The 21,810-nt window shown below is 37.0% G+C and overlaps 2 protein-coding genes and 2 pseudogenes across 3 annotated transcripts in view; 2 read left to right on the top strand and 2 right to left on the bottom strand.

Annotated features, from left to right (window-relative positions):
• The window catches only part of lrrc39 (leucine rich repeat containing 39), a 36,137-nt gene extending 24,740 nt beyond the window's left edge, over nt 1–11,397 (top strand). Inside the window, exons 7-8 of one of the 2 annotated variants that reach the window (XM_048539787.2) lie at nt 1,771–2,574; nt 5,417–11,395. In XM_048539787.2, coding sequence (XP_048395744.1) covers nt 1,771–1,832 — 62 coding nt within the window. In that variant the 3' untranslated portion in view covers nt 1,833–2,574; nt 5,417–11,395. Of the gene's footprint in view, nt 1–1,770; nt 2,575–5,416 lie in introns of both variants that reach the window. The other variant, XM_048539788.2, reaches the window with a different exon arrangement.
• On the bottom strand, nt 32–21,695 carry trmt13 (tRNA methyltransferase 13 homolog). Its single transcript, XM_059647813.1, has 11 exons — nt 21,166–21,695; nt 17,539–17,582; nt 11,801–11,867; nt 11,009–11,071; nt 10,835–10,904; nt 8,750–8,856; nt 7,925–8,092; nt 7,741–7,817; nt 7,585–7,655; nt 5,303–5,714; nt 32–2,367 (listed from the first exon to the last, which is right to left on the bottom strand). Exons 1-11 carry the CDS (start codon nt 21,316–21,318, stop codon nt 2,187–2,189), a joined length of 1,413 nt encoding a protein of 470 aa, XP_059503796.1. The 5' UTR covers nt 21,319–21,695; the 3' UTR covers nt 32–2,186.
• LOC125456556 (small nuclear ribonucleoprotein G-like) lies at nt 17,002–17,225 on the bottom strand (annotated as a pseudogene).
• The window catches only part of LOC125456554 (spindle assembly abnormal protein 6 homolog), a 32,726-nt pseudogene continuing 32,303 nt past the window's right edge, over nt 21,388–21,810 (top strand).

Raw genomic sequence — 21,810 nt, 5'->3', positions numbered from 1 at the left:
TGAGTAAAACTGCCTTTTATTTTCAATTTATATTTATTTCGCACTAAATACAAGTGAACATATTTTTAACAAATCAGGCCATGTTACGTTGCATCAAGAAAAATAGCATAGAAAGAGGCTGGTGATAGATTTTCAAATATTTATTTTACTGCATATGAAAAATTGAGATTAATGTTTACAGACAGTGTATATTATACTGAAATCAGTTACACCGTGAAACACTGCTAAAATTCTAAACACATCCATATTATTCAGATAACCTTGACTTTAAAAGTGAAAAAGACACAATAAATTTACCAGACTGTTGTGAGGATATCCATGGTAGTACTCAAAATTTAAGTGCCTGAGGAATAAAATTGACTTACATGTAGAAGTCCCCAGCATTACAGACGTCAGTCTACATGCAATTCAGTTGACTCTACATGATAATCAAGAAATGGCTGAAGGCAGAAGATGCTGCAGACTACATTGTTGCAATAGTACTGAAGACTTGTGCTATAGAACTTGCTGTGTCCCTAGCCATGCTATTCCAGTACAGCTACAAGAGAGGCACCTAACCTGGACCTTCTTTCAGAAGTAGGGCTCTTGTGGCATAGGTAGTGTCCTTACTTGCAAGTCAGGAGACCCAGGTAGAAATTCCACCTGTCAGGAGGTGTGTAATAAGTTCTCTGAATGGGTTTATTAGAAAATATCAGTAAGGTCAGAAATGGGATGTGCTATTAACAGTGAACAATGTTCAGCACCGTTTACGAATTCTTAAATACTTAAGTAGACCATCAACATCCTCCTTGGGTAAGTGGGTGCAGGTTATCTTTGACCGAAACTGGATTTGAATAGTCATGTAAATATTTTACCTACAGGAGCAGGTCAGTGATAGGAATCCTGCAGCATTTAAGTCACTTGACTCCCCAAAGCCTGCTGAACATCTACAAGGCACAAATCAGGACTGGGATGGAATACTCTCTACTTGCCTGCAAAGTGCGGCTTCAACAACGTACAAACTTTAAAACCATCCTGGACAATGCAGCCCACTTGGTTGGCACAACATCCTCAAAACATTCACTCCCTCCACCATCAATGCTCAGTAGCAGGCATGTGTTCTATCTTCAAGATGCAGTGTAGCAGTTCACTAGATTCCTTAGACAGTACCTTCCAAATCAAGGACCACTAGTATCTAAAATGACTGAGGTCACCTTTACATTCCCCTCTAAGTGACTCACCATTCTGATTTGGAACTACATCACTGTTCCTTCACTTTCACTGGTTCAAAATGCTGGCACTCCATAATAGCACTGTGTGTACATCTACACCAAATGGTCTTCAGCAGTTCAAGAAGTCAGCTGACCCCAACTTTTCATGGGAAACTGGGAGGTGTAATAAATGCTGGCCTAACCATTGAAGCCTTTTCCCCCTGAATAAATTAAAAGTCTAGCCGGATTAATTAGGACTTTCTTTTAACAACTGTGCTAGTATATCACTAGTGACAGTTTAATTTTAGAAGAATTATGTGACTGACCTACATAGTTTTGTGACTCAGCACTTACTAATAAAAGATAGGACATTTACTTTAACTTGGTTTGAGGTTACAATGGAAATCATTCATGAAGAAAACATTGCTTTAAGAGTTGTACAATTTGTAACAATGTTGTAAATAATGTGGTAGAGGATAGAGGAAATGTCTCCTTACGGGACATAAGCAAATGAATTGTCTACAAAGTAGCATATCACAAATCAATGAAAACAATAAAAGTTATTTATTTTGTCTTTCAGGCAAAACTAAAACTTATACGTCAGAACTGTCTGTAACAATTGAAGCTGAAATATCCTACTGAAATCAAGTTGCCTTGTGTATAAATCAAATACTGGATTAAAAGACCACAACTCACTGCTAAATATATATAATTTACATAAACTTGAGTGGATTCTTCAATATTGTTGTGAAATTATGAAAGGACCTCCTTTATGTGAAATGAGATTTAAGACACCAAATAAATGAGATCACATTGCTGAAACTTAGTCTTGTTTGTGCAGTATAATACAAACGTACCACAAGACAAAGAGAATCCAAGAAGAATTAATGACAGGCCAATAAGTGGAACTTATTGTGTAATAGATAATGGTATGAGGAATGTTTCAGCAAAATTTGTTTAACAGTTTACCAATATCAATCTGTTGAAAGTCACTTCTTATTGAATCTTTGGAACAGGAATAGCTGTGAGCAGGACATTTTCTAGAGAGATGCTGGGACTAGCGTAATACTGCAAAACTGAATCAAATCCTTGCTGCTTCAAGTAGTAGATCCGTCCTTGGTCTATCAGCCGCTTGCAAAGATGACCCAAATGTTCTCTCTCTTCTACAGTCAGTGTCCTGATAAGGAATTAAGATAAATAAAAATGGAACTGTTGAAAAATAACATACTTTTATTGTGCAGCGAAAGTGGGATTACTTGTCTTCATACTCGTGATTAGGCAATATCACAAACAAAATGATGTATGGTACGGGTTTTGAACCTTTTGTTGTCTGTGATACTTGCTGGAAGAGAAGCTTCTTTTCACAGCTGAGATATCTATTCAGGTAACTGATCTTTTGTTCTATTTTAATTTTTAAAAAGTTCATTCGTGAGATTTGGATGTCATGCTAGCAAGACCAGCATTGATTATTAAAGAAGTCAATTAAAAGATTTTGTACCCAGAAACCCTTAAAAAATACAGGCATGGACTTCTTCAGCATTCGAGAAATTGTGAATGGTGTACAATATTGTGCAGATTTCAGCAAATATATCACAAACTTCTGCTCTTATAATGCAGAGAAAGTAATTAATGAAACTACTAAGATAGTTGGACCCAGGAGGCTACCATGAGGAATTGTTGCAGCTATGTCTTGAGACTGCTATGATTGTTTTCAAACTACTAAACGATCCTTGATGCTTGGTATGGTTCCACCAAATAGACAGTATCCTTAATTACCACTGCCATGAATTTTACTAGGGCTCCTTGATGTCATACTTAGCTATAAACTACCTGAATATTGAAGTCAGTCCCTCTCGCCACCTCTGGAATTCAGCTTTTCTATAATATTTAGATCAAGTTCATAAAGGCATCTATGGACAAGTGAGCCTGATATGCACCAAATCTCAGTTTGGTTCCAAGTTCCTGGTAATTATGCTTGCTCACATGTCAACATCATATGCCATCAGTTTGACGATTGAGAACTGTCTGGTGGTTTAGATTTGTCCTGCATTTTCTCCTTTGGGACATGACTAGACAATATTCCACTTTGTGGGCAGAGGTACTGGAACAGCTAGGCACAACTGGTTCTGCAGCAAAAGTCCTCAATATTACAGCCAGGATGCTATCAGGGCTAACAGCAGTCAGTTATCTAATGCTGCAGCTTTTTCTTAATACCACATAGTGTGTTTCTAACTGGCAGAAAACAGGCATGCATGATGGTAGCTACATCAGAACAAAGACAAGATGGATCATCTAACTGGCACTTCTGGGTGAAGTTGGCTGCATCACCAGCAATGCCAACATCTGTTGCCCACTACTAATTGCCCTTTAACGGAATGGTTACCTAGGCCATTTCATACTTAAAAGTTAACAACATTGCTATGAATCTGGGGTTCCATTCAGGCTGGATCAGGTAAGGACAAAAACAAATTTGGTTGTACACTGAAAGAAATATAACTGATGTACTATTCAATACATTTGACAAGATGCAATCATGCTATGAGTCATCCCTTTCCTTGTCATGTGCAAAAATATATAGGAAAAAAGACTAATTGGTATGGACTAGCGGTGTAAAATGGCAGCTCAGATAAAGACCATGCTTTCTCATTTAATTAGAAATTATTTGAAAATAATTGGATACAAATGTCTGAAGAAAATAGTTTATAGCTTCCCCAAGGTAGCACAGCACTAGGAAATTCTGATTTTAAAAAAAGTCCAGGTTATACTTCTATATGGAGTTGACTAAACTCAGTTGGAACAATGGTAGGAGCAATATACTTAGAAAAAAAGCTCAAGGGTGCTGCTTGCTTTGAAGTGACCCTCTGCTAAATATGGATGTCTACACTTTAACACATTGCCACAGTGCTATCACACATCCACAACAAAATGCTGAGTCTAGCAAGTCATGAGTTTGTTTGTTTGTGATTTTAATAACAAATCTATCTTATTTAATTCATAGATACTTTTGAATGAAAATATTTGAATTTAGAGAAGTCAGCATGCTTTATTCAATTTTTGCTTTGGAATGACAATTTAAATCTTTGGACTTTGAATTAAGTAGAGTTGACAGTACGTAAATTTCAACTTTCCAGATCACTGTGGTGATGTGAGGTGTGTGATTTACATTGTAATTTATATTAATATCACTTATTTTAGAGTTTGAGTTTTGAACTATGTGTGTTGGTCTGTGTATGAGGGGTTTAGTGATTAACGTGTACTTTTGGAGCCATGTTTTATTTAAATCAATAGGAGAGACTTCTTGGAACAGTAATGGGAATTTGTTTGCGTGGGAGAGTTTTGCGAGCAGGCAGTAAACACTGAAGACACTGAAGAGCATTAGCTTTCATTGTTAGAAAGATCAAGATTGGATCTATGGAAAAAGTCACAGCCTTAAAAGTTTGTTTTTTAAAAAAAATGCTTTTTTTGTTTGCAGAGATCCTGGCTAAAGTTGGACATGTGAAATAACTTCTAAGAGAAAGGAGTTAGTTCAAAGAAGTTAGGAAATAAGGTTACTTCAATGTAGGGGTTTAGTTTGAGAGTTCCAGACCAGAAGTTTTGGTTAGAACCTAAAGGGGTTATTTGAAGCTGAAACGACTAAGCTCAGATGTGGAATACTCAATGAAAAGGCTACCAAAGTCCCAAAACTGAGAATTGAAGGTAACAGTTAAATCAAACCTACATATGGGACAGGGAAGAGAATTCTCTGTGGGCTTCAGTACTTTAAAAGGGATTAATGAAGAATTATATTCTTACTGTGCGTTCCAAAATCTTTGAAAGTGTTATTTACAGTTAGATTTTATTATTTCCTATTAAATATGAACTTCTGTTTAAAATGAAATCTGGAGCTTGTGTGCTTGTGTTGAAGCAAGAGACAACTTAGTTGAATAAGAAGAGAACTAAATATGCTTTTCAGTCTGGGATCTGACTTGTCTATTAATACATTAGTTGGGATCATAACGGGAGGATTTGTGGCACGAGCAATTTTAACTCAGTCTATGCATTTGTAAAGTGTGCAACTGCTTTAAAAGTTTCTAAAATATGGGTATAGCAATATCAGATAATTAAACACGTACCCATCATAAGTGAAACTTTCCTCTTCAAAATTGTGGTCCTCCAACTGCTCTTTCTGGTTTGCCTTGTCAAATTCTGTCTCACCCACACCACTCGCATGCTGTTTCATTCCACAGGTGGCCCAACTTGACATACGTTGAAAGATCCTAAAATCTTCTGCATCAAGACCTTGTGAAAAAAAAAATTCCTTGCCTACGTAATGCCTCCATTCACATCGGTGATGGCAACACAGTGCAATAGCAACTCCCAGGACTGGACTTCTATTTTCAGCACTATCTACAGTACAATTAGAAAGACATTTGTGATCTCCTATCGTGCACATTTCATCACTCTTCAATCTTTTTTCTGGTGGTTCCTTGCCAGTATCTTCCAAATTTGTTTTGTAGCTTTCCATGAGACATCTTAAAGCAAGGTCTGTGTAATTTAATTTAAAAACATTACAGACTATCAATAACTTGCATAATATTACATGTTCCCAGCTTGTTTCTTACTTTTGGGGTGTTAATGTGAATTTGTAGTTACAAATGCAAATACTTAAAGCAAACAATTTCCTCCAATCTGATCTGGGTGGCTGTACTTTGGAGAAATCTTTCTTGACAAATTGCATTTGGGCCTTTGTTGCAATATATTAAGCATACGCTTTTCACTTTGCAGAAATATCACTGTTTCAGATTTGGTGCTGCACAGTGATTGCTGAGAATACTGAAATCCAATTCAGAAGCTTTGTGAATAATGAATGGTGAAATAACCATTTAGAAAGACAAGACTTAACAACAAAGATATATTTGGCTAGTAAGGAAGAAAAAAAAGTGTATACATGAAGAAGATAACAAATGCAGCAAGTGTTATTTACAAGAAAAGTTGACATTTCTCGTACTAATTGAGATTATAATGCTGAGACATACTTGGCACAGAAGTAGCTTATAGCTGAATTTTAAAATAATGAAAATGTCTATATATTTGAACTATGCAAGTGACTAATGCATTTATGTACCATATTGTGTGATTCAAATGTATGTCAAAGCTTGTTAAGATTTAATGAGGAGACAAAAGAAAATTAACCCTTTTAAAGAAGGAAAGCATTAGGATGCCAATTGTATAAAGTAGCCCCTACTTGTTTAATTTGTAAAAGTAAACCAATGGAAACCTTCCAGTTTGAATCTCTGTTTATGCCTGGTGCCAACCTGATGAGCAAGGTAATGATTTGTCCTGGTGTGATTCAATTTGCTGTATCAGATGAAGTATCTGATTTAGGATGCTTGCCAATGGAAGTCATTGAACTCAAAATGCTTATTAACTAAGCATTCAAGCATACTGTGTGAAGTCACAAAGTGCATATGTGAAGAGTGCATGTATTCCAAATTTATTGTAACCTCACAGAGGTAAAATTTGAGATGATTTCTCTTTCTTTTCATACTATTTTATTTTAATGTGATTTTTCCAAGAACATTGGGCTCTATGAAATTATTTAGAAATGTTAATTATAATTCCATAAATATGGAAGTAAGTAGGAAGTTTAGATGTAAACTTTAAGTACTAAATTGATCTGGTATATTTATAACACTGTAACACTGTACCTCAGCACATAAGGGTTAATAGTTCACTTTTTAAAATTAGCTACAGATTATTACTTAATACATTTGATAACAACAGCAATAAATTAATCTTTGGACATAAGCTGAGCACTGCAGCCTAACCTTAACCGCTGTTAACCTCCATGTCTACCATCTACGAATAAGCCAAGAAAAGCTGTCCACACCTGCTCTAAATATTATATCCATTTTCAGGAAGAGTTTGTGGTATTCATTTTAAATTCAAAGTGGTTAATTTATTGATAGATAACAATGTGTTGTCAAAAGTGGCAATGTTTTGTATCTGCATCAGTACACATCTGGGCAGGAGCTAGTAATGCTGATGAACCAAACAGTTGTTTCATCCCTCCATGTCATCTCTCAATAACAATCTGCATCAACTTATTTCTATTAATATCAAATTTTAGAATATTTTATATCCTACAAGGTTATTCAGACAATGTCATAATTCCATTAACAACAAATTATGAATGTCTTACAGCTAGTGCTAGTAACAGAAAGATGACAATACTTGTTAAAATGAGGATTGGGACTCACAACAGAACCGAGGCTTGCAAGGCTTGGCTATGAAGTGTTACTTTCTGTGATACTCGAAAGAATATACAATTTACAAATGGTGCAGGAGGCTGCTGAATGACAAATATAAGATATTTAATTTTCATACCCAAAGATTTCATTAAATTCAATCACACCTGTAGCAGCTCCACACAAGTGCTTGCCGATTCCAACAACAGGTAGTCTTTTTCTTGCAAGAAGAGGCACCCTACCTGCAACAATATACTGATTAAGATGATTGTTTGAAAAGAGAACTAAAATATAATTATTTTGGAAGTGTACAAAACTGTAACTTGCCTAGGCTGAGATCTTTGATGTCAACTTGAAGTCGCTCAAACACTGAGCCTCTATTTTTATGTTTACCATCTACCTTTAAGAGATAATGTTACATTTGCCCAGTTAACTTCCTGAGATTTTTAGAAAATTATTGCAAGCAAATAGTCAATATTTAATCGCTTGATTGCAGCAAACTATTACCTTGAAACGTGTAGTTGCTCTCTCCACAAGGAGGAAGTAAACATTCTTGGCATCTTGTAAAGCAAGATCTATCCAATGGGACAACTTGCCTCGACCAGCACCAAACTCCACAAAACATCTGTTAGATCCAAGCAAGCCCATTCTTTCCAAATTACCAGCAAGTGAAGCCTGGAATAGGACAACGTAATCTCCTATGGATTAACTGCTCAGGATGTCAACTAAACCATAAAAATATGTACTGTCACGATATCTTTGCCAAGAGTGATACAGATGTTTAAATTAGTTAGTCATCCAGAATAAGAGGATCCAAAGCCCAATCTCCACAGTTTCTACTGATTTAGTTAAACTAGAAACGATTAAAGAAGTGCTACAAGTAGTATCACTGCTCTGAACCAGGAATTGACAAAGTGACTGAGGGAGATCACAACTAAAATCATGTAAAATACAGATTCGGTGACAATGTGAATCAACAAATGGTGGAATAATTCAATTGTAAGATGAGTAAAGGGTTTCCTCAGTACATGAAGTTTATATTTTTACAGAAATTCTCAATGGCTAGTGCATCCAGTAAAAAGAGAAATGAATTTATTAAAACACATTTTGCCATGTTTTTTTAAAATTCTTTCTTGTAAGTAGAATTATGTATATAGAGAAGAAACAGAGCTATTTACCCACTCTTGCAGTTCTTGATGCTTTTCAGAAACAGTAGGAATCACACATGCAGCACAATTAATGCTTCCCATGGAACTAAGAAATTATACATAATGGCTAAACATAAACCTATTTTTAATTAAAATCATATATATGTGTACTGCTATATCCTACCTGCTGTTTCAAATGTTTAAAGGCAAAATCTCCATTTTTTGGATCATTCAAAGCTTCCTGTAGTGCTTCGTGACTTAATGTTTGGTCTGTCAGCTTAGAATTCAAACCTGCAGTCAATGAATAACAGATTTAGAAAACCTAAATAACACCTTCAGTTAATCACTTAAATTTTGGCTGCGAGTCCATCATTAAGAAAACAAAGGCATTGTTTCCCATATCTGTGCTCTTCTTCAATCAAGTTTTCACTTTTGAACCAGCCCTCGTCAAGTGACATCCTCAGTTTGTCTGACCACAGTGCACAAGCCCTCTGTCCTTGTTGACCTCCCTGCAGCCTTTAACAGTCAAACATGTCTCCCTTAAATGTCTCGTCTTTGTTATCCAGCTAAGTGCAACTTTCTTCACATGATTCCACTCTTAACGATTTGTTGTACCCAGGAAACGTTCTGCAATGGTTTCTTTTTCCAACCCCACAATGTTACTTTTAGTGTCCTCAAACATCCATCCTTGGCCCTCTTCTATTCTTCATCCACATGCTACTCTTTGACAACATCATCCAAAAACATGACCCAAGCAGCCAGATTGGCAGTTTCAGATTCAGCTCTACCTAAATCATCACTCGACACTTCTATGGCGTCTGTCTGATTGTCCAAAATCAAATCCTGCATGAGAACAACTTCCTTCAATTAAATTTTTGTAAGACCAAACTTATTGCCTTTAATCAACCCCACAAAATTCTGTCCCCTTACCAGTACTTTAATTCCACTCTCCAATCACTGTCTCAGGCTGAAGCAGATTGTTCATCGCTGATTGAAACCTTGACCTACTATTTGACCTCAAGCGGACTTGTCTATCACATTTCTTGTCTATCACAAAAAAAAACTTACTTCCATCCCCAGCCTCTGCTTCAACTTAGAATATCGCCATCTGAACCACTCAAGAATGCTTCAGTTATTTCCAAACTCATGCTACATCTTCTATTAGCTTATCATTCAAACTCATCATATCCTAAATAACGTTAAACTCTGCAAACTATCAATCCTGTTCCTCAATGCCTCAAATTTGAAACTCTCAACCTTTTGTTAAAATCGTCTTCTGCCTCACTTAACTCAGCACCATGTTGCAACAACTGTGTTTCTCCAACTCAAAGCTCTTATGAGGTGTCAGCTGTAATTCAGTTGGTCGCATTCTTGCCTCAGTTATAGGACTGTATGTTCAACTTCTTATTGTCCAATCTAAATAGTGTAAATTTGCACAGTACAGCTAAAAGCAGCAGATCGTGAAAGACCTTTTTTCTCCAATGATTTTAGGTTCCTAATTCAATAGGATCATAACTATTACTTCATTACATGAAGTCACAAAATTCTCTAAGGTATTTTAAATGGAGTAGAAAAGGAATACCAGTCATTAAGGTTCTAAAGCAGCAACGTTGGAATGGTAGGGAAGGATCTTGCTAAACAATGTTGCCATCTCCAATGCACCCTTTCAGAGGTTCGTAGACAGTTCGGAGGGATATTCAGTTTGTTCTTCTGGGTTTCACTTATTCTGATGTGATTGATTCTCAGTGCTGAACAACCGAGATGTTAAGCCTCTTGTGATATCGCTTTTTAAAAAATTACGTATACAATATTTCATTGAATTATCAATCCATTTTTTTTCCACTCAATGCCAGTCTGCTTCAGATGCTGCCTTCTGGAAGAGGAAAGCTAGTCATAGTTCTGGAATACACAGGTGCCACTTATGATGATTTGTTCTCAGATAATGTTTCATGAAGAGTGAGGTTGTCTGTCTCAACTCCTAGGTCTTCACCCCCATCCTGACGTTCAGGCGGCACATCTCTCAGCTTCTAGCAACCAGGCTAAAAAATATTTAAACTAATCCATAGAGTGATCTGAGGGTTAAATATTCCTATGAAGAAACTATAGCATTCTTTCTTATTTTCAAAAGGACCAAATTGTTGCAATTGTAGGAAGTATATTTCTGCTGTTGTTTTCATAAACATAATGCTAGGGACAATATATGCAAATTAAATATTTTTCTTCAATTAATATCACTTTCCTTTAAGCACACACACAACATCATACTCACTGCTTGTTGCCGTTAGGAGCTTTTTAACCAGTTTCTCCAGTTCTTGTTTGGACAAAGCACAAATAGAAACCTTGAATATATTTAAAAGATGGAGTAAAAGGTTGCTTTACTGAAGGTAAAAAGAAGTTAAACATTTTAGAATACTACTGATTTTCACCTCATGGGAAGCTGTACCTGTTGTGTGGATGTCTCCATTGCATCTGCATAACCCCCATTTATGTCTTTAACATAGTAAACCTGGAATATGCAATACAAAGCAGGAGTAACAAGGAGCAGAAAAAGATTACAGCAATTCAATATAATGCATTTCATTGTAAGATTCTGAATATGGTAAGTTAGTTTACCACAACTGTTGAAAGAATTTGTCTTTCTGGCAGTCACTTCATGCTGTACTTAATCCCATGTACCTTTCTTCTCCGCATCCCTTGATATCCTTGTCTCTCAAAATCCCACCAATATTAATCCTGACATTTCAATTGATTCAGTGTGTACTTTGTAAGCAACCACAACAATAAATTCTGTTTCAATTCATCCTCTATTCTGTTGGGAACATGCTTAATAACTACATATATATAGAATTTTGAACACATCACATTTGGGTTTTCTTACCCTTTATAGTTGCTACTCTGAAAGAATAGTTCAATCTGTGCAATGTTACAAACTCGAGAACACTATCTTTCTCAACTTCCTTCCTCTTAACTCTTCCACCTACAGCTTCTTGTCCACCTGACTTGACTGAAGGCTATGTAAATGCATGGGCTTTCAGTATGATGGTGCTCCTTCCTCATTAACTCATAATTACATTGACTATTTTACCAATTATAGGTGCTTTACATGATTTTGACTGACACTTGTCAGACATTCCAAAATATTGATAATAAAATAAAAAGCCAAACTTTCTACAGTGGAATAAAATCAAAAAGTTCATGAGTGCTTTGTGCAGATTTTTAAAAAATGATTACTTACAGGTTTGGGTTTTTCCCTTGAATTACACTTTTTCAGATGTTTTTCTAATTTATCTTCATTGACTGTGCTGGGAAAAAAATGAACTTTGTGTTATGGCTTCTCAGTGGCTAGTTCTTTATGATGCTTTATTTTGTTTTGCTGTTATTTTTGTATCAATTATATAATATTTTTACATATGCCCACAGAGAGATGAAACTGAAGTAACATAACACATTTTTCTTTGCTAATCTATCATTAAGTATAAAATATTAATAAGGGATGAAATCTTCCTATTGCAATTTTTATGTCCCACATTTGAAGAAAATAGTAACAAAGTATGTTTTTGAACAAAAAATGAGTCTGCCAGCAACATCAGTTCAGAGTCAAGTTGTATACAGAGGATACACACTATTTGACACAAGTGAAGATGTAACCATCAGGAATGAATCTGGAAGCAGGAGTTGAACAGGAATAACTTCAGTATTGCCAGTATTAAACTGACTGCAGAAAATGCTGGCTCATCCATTAACTGAGATCAGACAGCAACAAGAACAAAGAACAAAGAAAATTACAGCACAGGAACAGGCCCTTCGGCCCTCCAAGTCTGCACCGATCCAGATCCTCTATCTAAACCTGTTGCCTATTTTCCAAGGATCTGTATCCCTCTGCTCCCTGCCCATTCATGTATGTGTAGATACATCTTAAATATGACGCTATCATTCCCACCTCTACCACCTCCATTGGCAATGCGTTCCAGACACCCACCACCCTCTGTGTAAAGAACTATCCACGCATATCTCCCTTAAACTTTCACCCTCTCACCTTGGAATCGTGACCCCTAGTAATTGAGTCCCTAACTTTGCCATGGAAAATGATGGCAAAGCTGAATATTGTTGAATGTTAATGTAGACATTTATTTACAATGTTATTATAGAATCATAGAGCACAGAAACAGACCCTTTGGTACAACTCATCCAGACATCCCAATCTGACTTAGTTCCTTTGGCAGCATTTGGCCCATATCCCTCTAAATCTTCCTATTCATATACCCATCCAGATGCCTTTTAAAATGTTGCAACTGTACCCACCTCCACTTCATCTGGCAGCTGTTTAAATCTTTCACCTCCCACTTTAAACCTATGCCCTCTAGTTTTGGACTCTCACACCCTAGGAAAAAGACTTTAGCTATTAACCCTATCTATGCACCTCATGATTTTATGAACCTCTCTGTAAGCTCACCTCTTAGCCTTTGACAGTCCAGAAAAAAACCCAGCATTATTCAGCCTCTCCCTATAACTCAAACTTTCCAGTCCTGGCAACATGCTTGTAAATCTTTTCTACATGATCTCGAACTTAATGACATGTTTCCTATAGAAGATCAAACAGAATTGTTTGCAGTGTTCTAAAAGTGGTCTCACCAATGCCCTGTACAGCCACAACATGACATTCCAACTCCTATAATGAAGGCAAGTGTGCCAAATGTCTTCATCACCACCCTGTCTACCTGTGACTTCACTTTCAAGGAATTGCATCTGCCCTCCTAGATCTCTTTGCATTGCAACACTCCCCAGGACCTTACCAATTGCCTAAAGATCGAGTCAGAGAAGAAACAGAAATGGTTAGAGACACAAGGTTTGGTGTGTCCTACAAATACACAAATCAAATATGAAATTTGTGGCAAATAGGAACATATCCATGTTATTATCAGGCAGTTTATTAAAATAGCTAGATTTAAAATAGAAGCAGTCCTTTGTAACACATATAGATAGATGACCTCAAACCGTATGCCTGCAAAAGCAGTAAATCCCTGAATTTTAGAAACAATGACCTCAAAGTTACCTTGATTGTGATAACATTTTATCTGAAATATTAATACATATGGAATGACAGTGGTATACGTAACTCTACTTCTTCAGAATTGTCAGCTAGAGAGATTAATTACGAAGGAGTGAAAGCCAGTGCAGGCAAGTGCCTGAACAAAGTGGCAAAAGCACAAAGTATGGCAAACTGCTGTTACACCAAACCATTCTGATATGAATAACTTTTAAGACTTGCCAAAAAATAATCAAAGACACTGAAAGAAATTAATTTATGCAAATAAATGCCAATGGAGAAAAAATACAACATTGAAGAGTAATTACTGTTTTTTCATTACAACGAGGCAATAGCTTGAAATGATTAAATTCATACTTTATTTATGTTTAAGGTATCACGGGGATGTTATAACACAGAAGCCATTTGGCCCATCATGCCTACACTGGCTTGTTAATTAAGCATCATTACCTAGTGCCAATCCCTTGCTTTTTCACCATACCTTTGCATATTATTTTATTCAAATATCATCCAATGTCCTCTTAAATGTCTCAATTGAACCTGTCTCCATCAAAATTCCACACAGTGCATTCCTTGGCCTAACTACAATGCTAAGTGAAGAAGTTTTTTTTCTCATTTCTCTCTTGCTTCCTTCACAAGTCACTTTAAATCTATGCCGTCTTGTTCCTTTTACAAATGGTTCTTCTCATCTCATGCAGACCAATACTTGTAAAGAGATATGCATTTTTAGAAGTGGACTTAAAGGAATCTGATGACATATTTCAAATATTAAAACTTTTATTGTATCAAACAAACTAAAATCAAAATCAACTAAAAATCACTTAGTGGGCAACTAGTACTTAGTAGGCAACTACGGAATGTAGTCCTTATTTGTTTCTTAACACGATCAATAACTTCAAACCATGTGTAAGATACCACGCTGCATTCTATAGAATTGTAACCTCTGCAGAACTAATCCACTGTTACCCTCAGCTTCCAAGTCATAATATCCACTCTAAGTTATTTCCCTCAATTTTCTGAGAATTCCTGAGCTGACTTTCAGCAACAAGGTCCACTCCTGTGATGTCTTTTAGTGAATTCAGTAGACTCAATCCTCCAGTGTCCTTAAGTATCCACGAGTTCTGTTTCTACAACCAGAGAATGTGTGCCCACCAACAGTTTAGCCTTGTGGCTAACAGAGATAACAAAGTGTGGGGCTGGATGAACACAGCAGGCCAAGCAGCATCTCAGGAGCACAAAAACTGACGTTTCAAACCAAGACCCTACATCAGAGAGGCCCGAAACGTCAGCTTTTGTGCTCCTGAGATGCTGCGTGGCCTGCTGTGTTCTTCCCGCTTCACACTTTGTTATCTTGGATTCTCCAGCATCTGCAGTTCACATTATCTCTGATCACGTTCTTTTACCCTGTTGATTTCAGCAGTTCTAGTTCAGGTTACTCTCTCAGTGTCTGGAGTTTGAGTTAGTAAGTCTGTACTAGCAAGGCCAGCTGCTTCTACCTTAATATTCAAAGCTGGCAATTGGGTTTTTGTAGCATTTGTTCGGAGTCCTTGGTCCTCATAGTAACCAGGTGACATAATCTTATCACCTGGCAGAACTAATAGGATATTAAAACAGGCATGTAAAACATAACCACATCACACAATCTCATGTTTATTGTGCAACAAAACAAGATAAATAACCTAATAAACGCAATAATAATAATAATATCATATCATCTAGATGCAAAATATTTGATCTTGCTTCTAAGCATTTAATTATGAAAACTTAGCTGCAAAACTTTGGTAAGACCCATCTATTTAATGACTCGAGCATGGTATTTGGATGGGAGTAACATCGAAACCACAAAGAAAGGTGGGCAGATTACTGAAAAGATCATCTGGTCCGCCAAGAATATTTGACTCAACTGACTATTGCAAATTGACTATTTCATTGTCCTCAGGTTTGCTTGATTGCACACTAGCAGTAACATGCTCAATAATCTGGTGCACCAAAAGTTGGTGCATACCCTTCTTCTCCAAAATACATTAATTTTTTTTTTGGAACTAGGAGAGAGGCAAGGATGTCTCTGAATGGGTGGTATCTAGTGCCCTCAACTGACATGTTTTCACTGATAGTCACATTATTTCTGGAAATGCCCCATGAAAGTCAGATCACTGGCGAGGGGGGTTCCAAATGCTTTGCATAGTAATGTAGACAATTCTACTTTAATATTATTTTCTTTCATGTTTCACAACTTATTACTGCTCTCCAAGCCAGGTTGTCTTTTTGCCTCTCCCATAAAATTACACAGGTTTAAGGTTATGTCCAGTTATGATAATCCAGCAATTGTGTGTAGAAAAGATCAACTGATCTTTTACTGCTCATCATTTTCTCGTATGCATAAGAAACAACGTGCACTCCTCTGAGGAGACAAGGGTAACAATATGTCATACACACCAACTTAAAATGGAAACAAGTAAATATAAACAATACAAAGACCAATAAAAAATTTATGCAGTTAAAATGCATCAATAAAAAAGCTTTCTACAGAGTCTTTAGAGGCTTGATATGTTGTTGCTTAAATTGTGAATTATACACAATGCTTTCTAATTGGTCAGAACAGGAATATTACTTAAAACTTAAATACATTATTTGCACTTACCAGACCACTTTTACACTGGAAATGGTATTTGTTCCTTAGCAACTAACTTCTACATCTTCAGTACTATTATTTCCTCTGGCCAGGACAATGTTATTCTCTCCCAATGACTTTTCAATTTTCAAACGCTGACATCCTTTTGATATTACACATAAAGGCTTTTTTGCAGTCCTGAAGCTTCCACAAATTTTACTTGTTTATTATTTGTCCCCTTATTTTAATGATCCAAACACAAGTCTGTTCTCTGGATTAGGTAGTACGTACTACACTGTGAAGCATGTATTGTGACATTTTTAAGATCTATTTGGCCAAAAAGGCTTTTTCCCCTAAGATACTTTATTACTTCTATTTCTCCCTGGACTCTACATTGTACCTTCATTGTCTCTACTGCTGCTACAGTACAATAACATATTCAATACATTTCCAAATTTAATATTTTGTTAAAACAATTGATTCATCTAGTAGTGAGTGTTATTTGTCAACAGAAACTTGCAAGAGGCAATAACCAAATCAAGTTGGGAAGGGGAAATGGGAACACATTATAATTCCCTTCCTCTACATGATTTAAACATTCAAATCAAAAAGCTGCTAATTGCCTTATTGTTCTTCAAATTTTCTTAAAATCTTTTTGGATCAAATGAAATTTGTTTATAATAAAAGGGTAACTCCAGTAGTTGTGCAAGATCAAGGTTTTACAAAGAACACAAGAAAAAAGCACTTGTATTTATGTGTTCCTTATCTCATACCTTCACTAGACTTGTTCTAAGGCTTCCAGCATAATAATGCTGTTCTCTTGAATAACTACCACGCCGATGTTGTTCTGCTATCCATCAGGTACCATCTCAATTGATTCATCCACCACTAGAATCATGAAGGAGTCCAAGCTACACAGAATTCCTTGTACATGCCTCCACCATTCAGTTTGAGTGATGGTTTCTTCTCCATGCACTTCTTTTGCTCAGCGGGGTGCACTTTGCTGATGATGCAAGGTCTGGTAATAGGTTAATAAGTTCTAATATGATCTCTAAATGCCTTTTCCTATTAGTGCATTTGGATTTTTAATATTGACCTAACACACTAATGTCGTAGTCAGAACTTCTGATTAACATCTCATACTGAGTATTTTACTACAGTATCAGCCTAACTTTAATATTCAAGACTGGAGTGAGATTCAAATCCACAAATTTCTCAATTGGAGAGAAAGTGCTATCAATTGAAACAAGCTGACAACTTAGTTCATCTTTACTATAGTTAAGACATACACACAGTGATTAATTTCTGCACTTACTGTTTTGGATCAAGTGGGCATGGAATTCTTCTCTGTTTGTCACCCTGCAAGGAATTTTTTAAAGAATTAACTTGTATAGGCGCACTACTGAAACTTTTATCCCTTAGAAAATTTATAATTAACAGTTGTTAGATTTCCAGTTTTCAATTAGTGATCCATGTTGATCAGTACTTTTCATAATGTGTTTCAAATCTAGTGAAGATTGTTCACTTTTTGGTGCAATCACAAAATTAATAGATAAATATTGAATTAAATTGTAGACGAAGTGCAACGTCTCACAAACGAACAGGACTGTGACAAAATGCATAATTTTTGATGTCCACTAAAACTATGAATCTTTGTAATTAACTGTAACTTGCTACCTGGTGGTTTAATTAATCGTCTGTAATCTCAACAATCAGTTTTTCACAAGGCAGGAATAAGGACTTCAATGATGAGGATAAATCATTAGCACTAAAATTAATACTTCAGAAATATTAAACAATTATTTTGCTTCAGCATTATCAGGAAGATAAATCAGATGGACATGAAATTGGAAGGTGACATTAGAAATAATGTGACATTCAAAACAATGATAAAATACCTAGCTCAGATGGATTGTATCTGTATTCTCAAAACAATCTAGGAAGATATAGTCGTTTAGGGATCTTTAACAATTTTTAGAAAACAATGCACTGCCAGCACACCACTGGCAATATTCTATTTATAATTCTAAAATAAATATTCTTTTTAAGATAGAATACATTCATGGAATTAGATCAGTCAACTGTGCTAGGAAAGATGATGAAATCTCCTATAAAAAGGATAAAATGGAAAACGTAAAAATAAATTAATATTGAACATTTTGCATGAATTCAAAACTTGTTTTACCAACCTTATTGAATTCTTTAAAGACGTAACAGCGAGTAGATAAAGATAATGTGATAAAGATCATCTTTATCACATAAGATGTGATAGATCTAAATTCCCAAAAGGTTTTCAGTAAAGTTCCACATATCAGACCAACAAATAAGATCAGAGCATGCAGAGTCAGGGGGAAAGCAGCAGAACAGATAATTAGTTAGCTGCAAGACAGAAAGCAGAGTGAAAAGAGGGTTGTAAAAAGAGCAGAGAATATTCAAAATTGTGGAAGGTGAGAAGTAAGGGTCCAGAAGGTTTTGAATTTGGATCACTGTTGGTAATAATAATGTAAACAATTTAGACTTTGGAATAAGAAACACAACTTCTAAAATTTGCATACAACACTAAATGGGGGAATAGTTGGTAAAACTAAATTTAAAAATTGTGGTGTGATACTGAAAAGAAACCAATGTAAAACCTGTAGATGGGAGCTATGGAGCCTTGTCACCAGAAAATAAAATCAGAACACCACACTCTTTAGTTAAAATGCTATGCATTCTAATGGCATGTATCAGTATATCTAGGATCTTTTGCTCTTGCAATTCATTTAGATATTTTTCCAGATATTACATAGCCTCCTGATTCTTATCAAAATCAAACACCTCACACTTATCAAATTAGAGTTGTTACAAAACAAGCTTATTCACGTTTACCAATATTTCAAAAGGAATCATACAGTGACTTGAACATGACAAACATACAAGATTACAGTCAAAAACCGCATTGTCAGCCATCTAGAACTTTATGGCATTCTGAACCTTTTGTTTGATCTGCCCCAGAGAACGGAGGATGACCAGTCATTGATAACACTCCAGAAAATTTAACATATAATTGGGTACTAAATGAATTAAGGAATGTGGGCAAAGATTGGGAAAGAGTGCTGAGGTAGGTGATCAGCCAAGATCTCACTAATTAGCACAACAAACTTTGATGGTCTACATATCACATTTCTTACAAGCAGTGCATTGTATTGCAAGTTTTTATGATTGTTTCTTTGTAATTTATTGTAACCTTCCTCAGTTATCAAATATACCAGACAAAATAAATGTTTACAGTGGATCCTTTTTAAAGGCTTAATTTGTCAGCCATGCTAAGTCTGAAGTACTCGTGCCTGAGTCTCATTGTTCCAAGTTCAAGTCCCTTTCTGGTATGAAAATCAGGAATATGGAAAATAGAAGGAGAAGTAGGCTATTTAGCCCAGAGCCTGCTCTGCCATTCAGTATGATCATGATCAGTGAACTCAATACTTGTTCCCGCTGTTGTGCCATGCTGTTTGGTCCATTTAAGAATTATATGTAACTTTTGCTTGAAAATATCTTCTTAAAAAGTCAAAACTTACATAGTATTGTAAAGGTAAAGTCATAGTCCTACTAATCAAAGGGCTACTCAATAGGGAGAAATGGCTGGTGGTTCTTTAGCCAGTAGGTTACGATTACTCAGGTGAAGGAAAATGTTGGGAAGGAAAGCCCTTCATGGCAACCTCAGCTGATGCAGCAATTCAGCCCATGTCTTTGGCATCACTCTGCATCGCAAACCAGCTTTCCATTCAACTTAGCTACCTGTAATTGTGCAACAATGCCTCAGTGTTGGAGATGCCCAACTTTTAGATGAAAGGATAAACCACGGCCCATCTGCTCCTCAAGTGGCTGCAAAAGCTGCAAAACACTACTCTAGTGTTTCAAGAGGGGGAGTTATCCTGGGTATCTTTATCATTACTTGACAATCAACATCAGAAAAGTCAAAGTTGTCATTATCACTATTATATCATTCAAAACAAAAAGTCTATGTTTTGTGTAATAAATACCCTGCACTGCCACATACATAACAATGTCTACCTGTCATAAGCAGAGTACCAACAAGTAGACAGGATTAAATTCCGGCATTTTAAGTCCAATTTATAGAAACAAGGAGACATAACAATCACAACGATGCCACCCGAAGGTTGCAGGAACAGCAACTCATATTCCACTTGGGAACCCTACAGCCCAATGGTATCAATGTGGACTTCACAAGCTTCAAAATCTCCCCTCCCCGCCACTGCATCCCAAAACCAGTCCAGTCTGTCTCTGCTTCCCCATCCTGTTCTTCCTCTCACCCATCCCTTGCTCCCACCTCAAGCCGCACCTCCATTTCCTACCCACCACCTCATCCCACCTCCTTGACTGACCTATCCCTCCCCTACCTCCTCACCTATACTCTCCTCTCTACCTATCTTGTTTTCTCTCCATTTTCGGTCCGCCTCCCCCTCTCTCCCTATTTATTCCAGAGCCCTCTCCCCACCCCCCTCTCTGATGATGGGTCTAGGCCCGAAACGTCAGCTTTTGTGCTCCTGAGATGCTGCTTGGCGTGCTGTGTTCATCCAGCTCCACACTTTTGTTATCTTGGATTCTGCAGCATCTGCAGTTCCCATTATCACATAACAATCATACCGCTGTTTAAGGAAGCTTGCTATCAGCAAATTAACTAACGCGTCCTGCAAGTGACTCGATTTCGAATGTGCTGGGTATTAAAGGCTTTGTGATAACAACAGAAAATGCTGGACAAACTCAGCAGGTCTGGCAGCATCAATGCACAGCAAAACAAAGTTAACGTTGAGTCTGATACGGCATTTTCAGATCGGTTTTGAAATGTTCAATGGTGAAAGCACCATATAAATGCAAGACACGAGAGTGACTATGGAGGGCAACTGTTCATTTCCCTTTCCTACTGACGGAAGAATTGCCATACCTCAGTGTCTGACGCTGTATTCGCATGTTCCCCACAAAGACGTTTCCCTTTTGCAACAATCATTTTGCAAAATCTCTTCTTCTTTTCCACAAAGTACCCGCATCGCCCTGGCAGAGGCGCCTGAATGCCATCCGCAGTCTTCTCGTTGGCCATGTTGGCAGCGGGCGATTTCTTAAAGAAGCTCACGAAGCGTTGTGCGGGGGTGGTGTCCCAGTTTCCGGTATGTTGCCCGCAGCACAGAAGTACTCACTGCGATGTAAAGCGCGGTACAATCGCGAAGGTGGGCCACCGAGTAAATTAATGGCTATCAGTATTTTAACGACCAGACAACCGCAACTTTACCCTCCGGCCTTGACCAGCTTCGCCGGAGGAGCACGGCGGGATGGAAGTCAAATGTCATAGGTTGACCGCGCCCCCAGCAGTAAACGGCCGTGCGCGAGGCTAAGGCGCCAAGTTGTAAATGTGAATCCACCACGAGCCGCCTGCTCTTCAGTGACATTGTGAGTGTCGTTTTCTGTTACAAAGACTGTGAGGAAAGGTAAGATGGTTGTTCCTCGGCCCGGCTTGGGGCGCCGGGAGCCCCATCTGTAACTACCACCCAGGGATCAACACGCTTGTTGGGACCGGTAATCCGCTGGGTTTTTT

The sequence above is a fragment of the Stegostoma tigrinum genome, chromosome 8 (assembly GCF_030684315.1).
Source record: "Stegostoma tigrinum isolate sSteTig4 chromosome 8, sSteTig4.hap1, whole genome shotgun sequence".
Lineage (NCBI taxonomy): Eukaryota > Metazoa > Chordata > Chondrichthyes > Orectolobiformes > Stegostomatidae > Stegostoma > Stegostoma tigrinum.
The sequence above is the reverse complement of the archived record's forward strand: the minus strand, read 5'-3'. Positions and strand labels throughout refer to the sequence as shown.

Bases quoted from the DNA above. Each gene is read 5' to 3' on its own strand.
- trmt13 (XM_059647813.1), bottom strand. From the start codon at position 21,318: ATGGCCAACGAGAAGACTGCGGATGGCATTCAGGCGCCTCTGCCAGGG. The intron at 11,072-11,800 runs GTAAGTAATCAT...TGCATATTCCAG, and splicing joins CAAGGGAAAAACCCAAACCT to GTTTACTATGTTAAAGACAT. The intron at 10,905-11,008 runs GTACAGCTTCCC...AATATATTCAAG, and splicing joins TGGAGACATCCACACAACAG to GTTTCTATTTGTGCTTTGTC.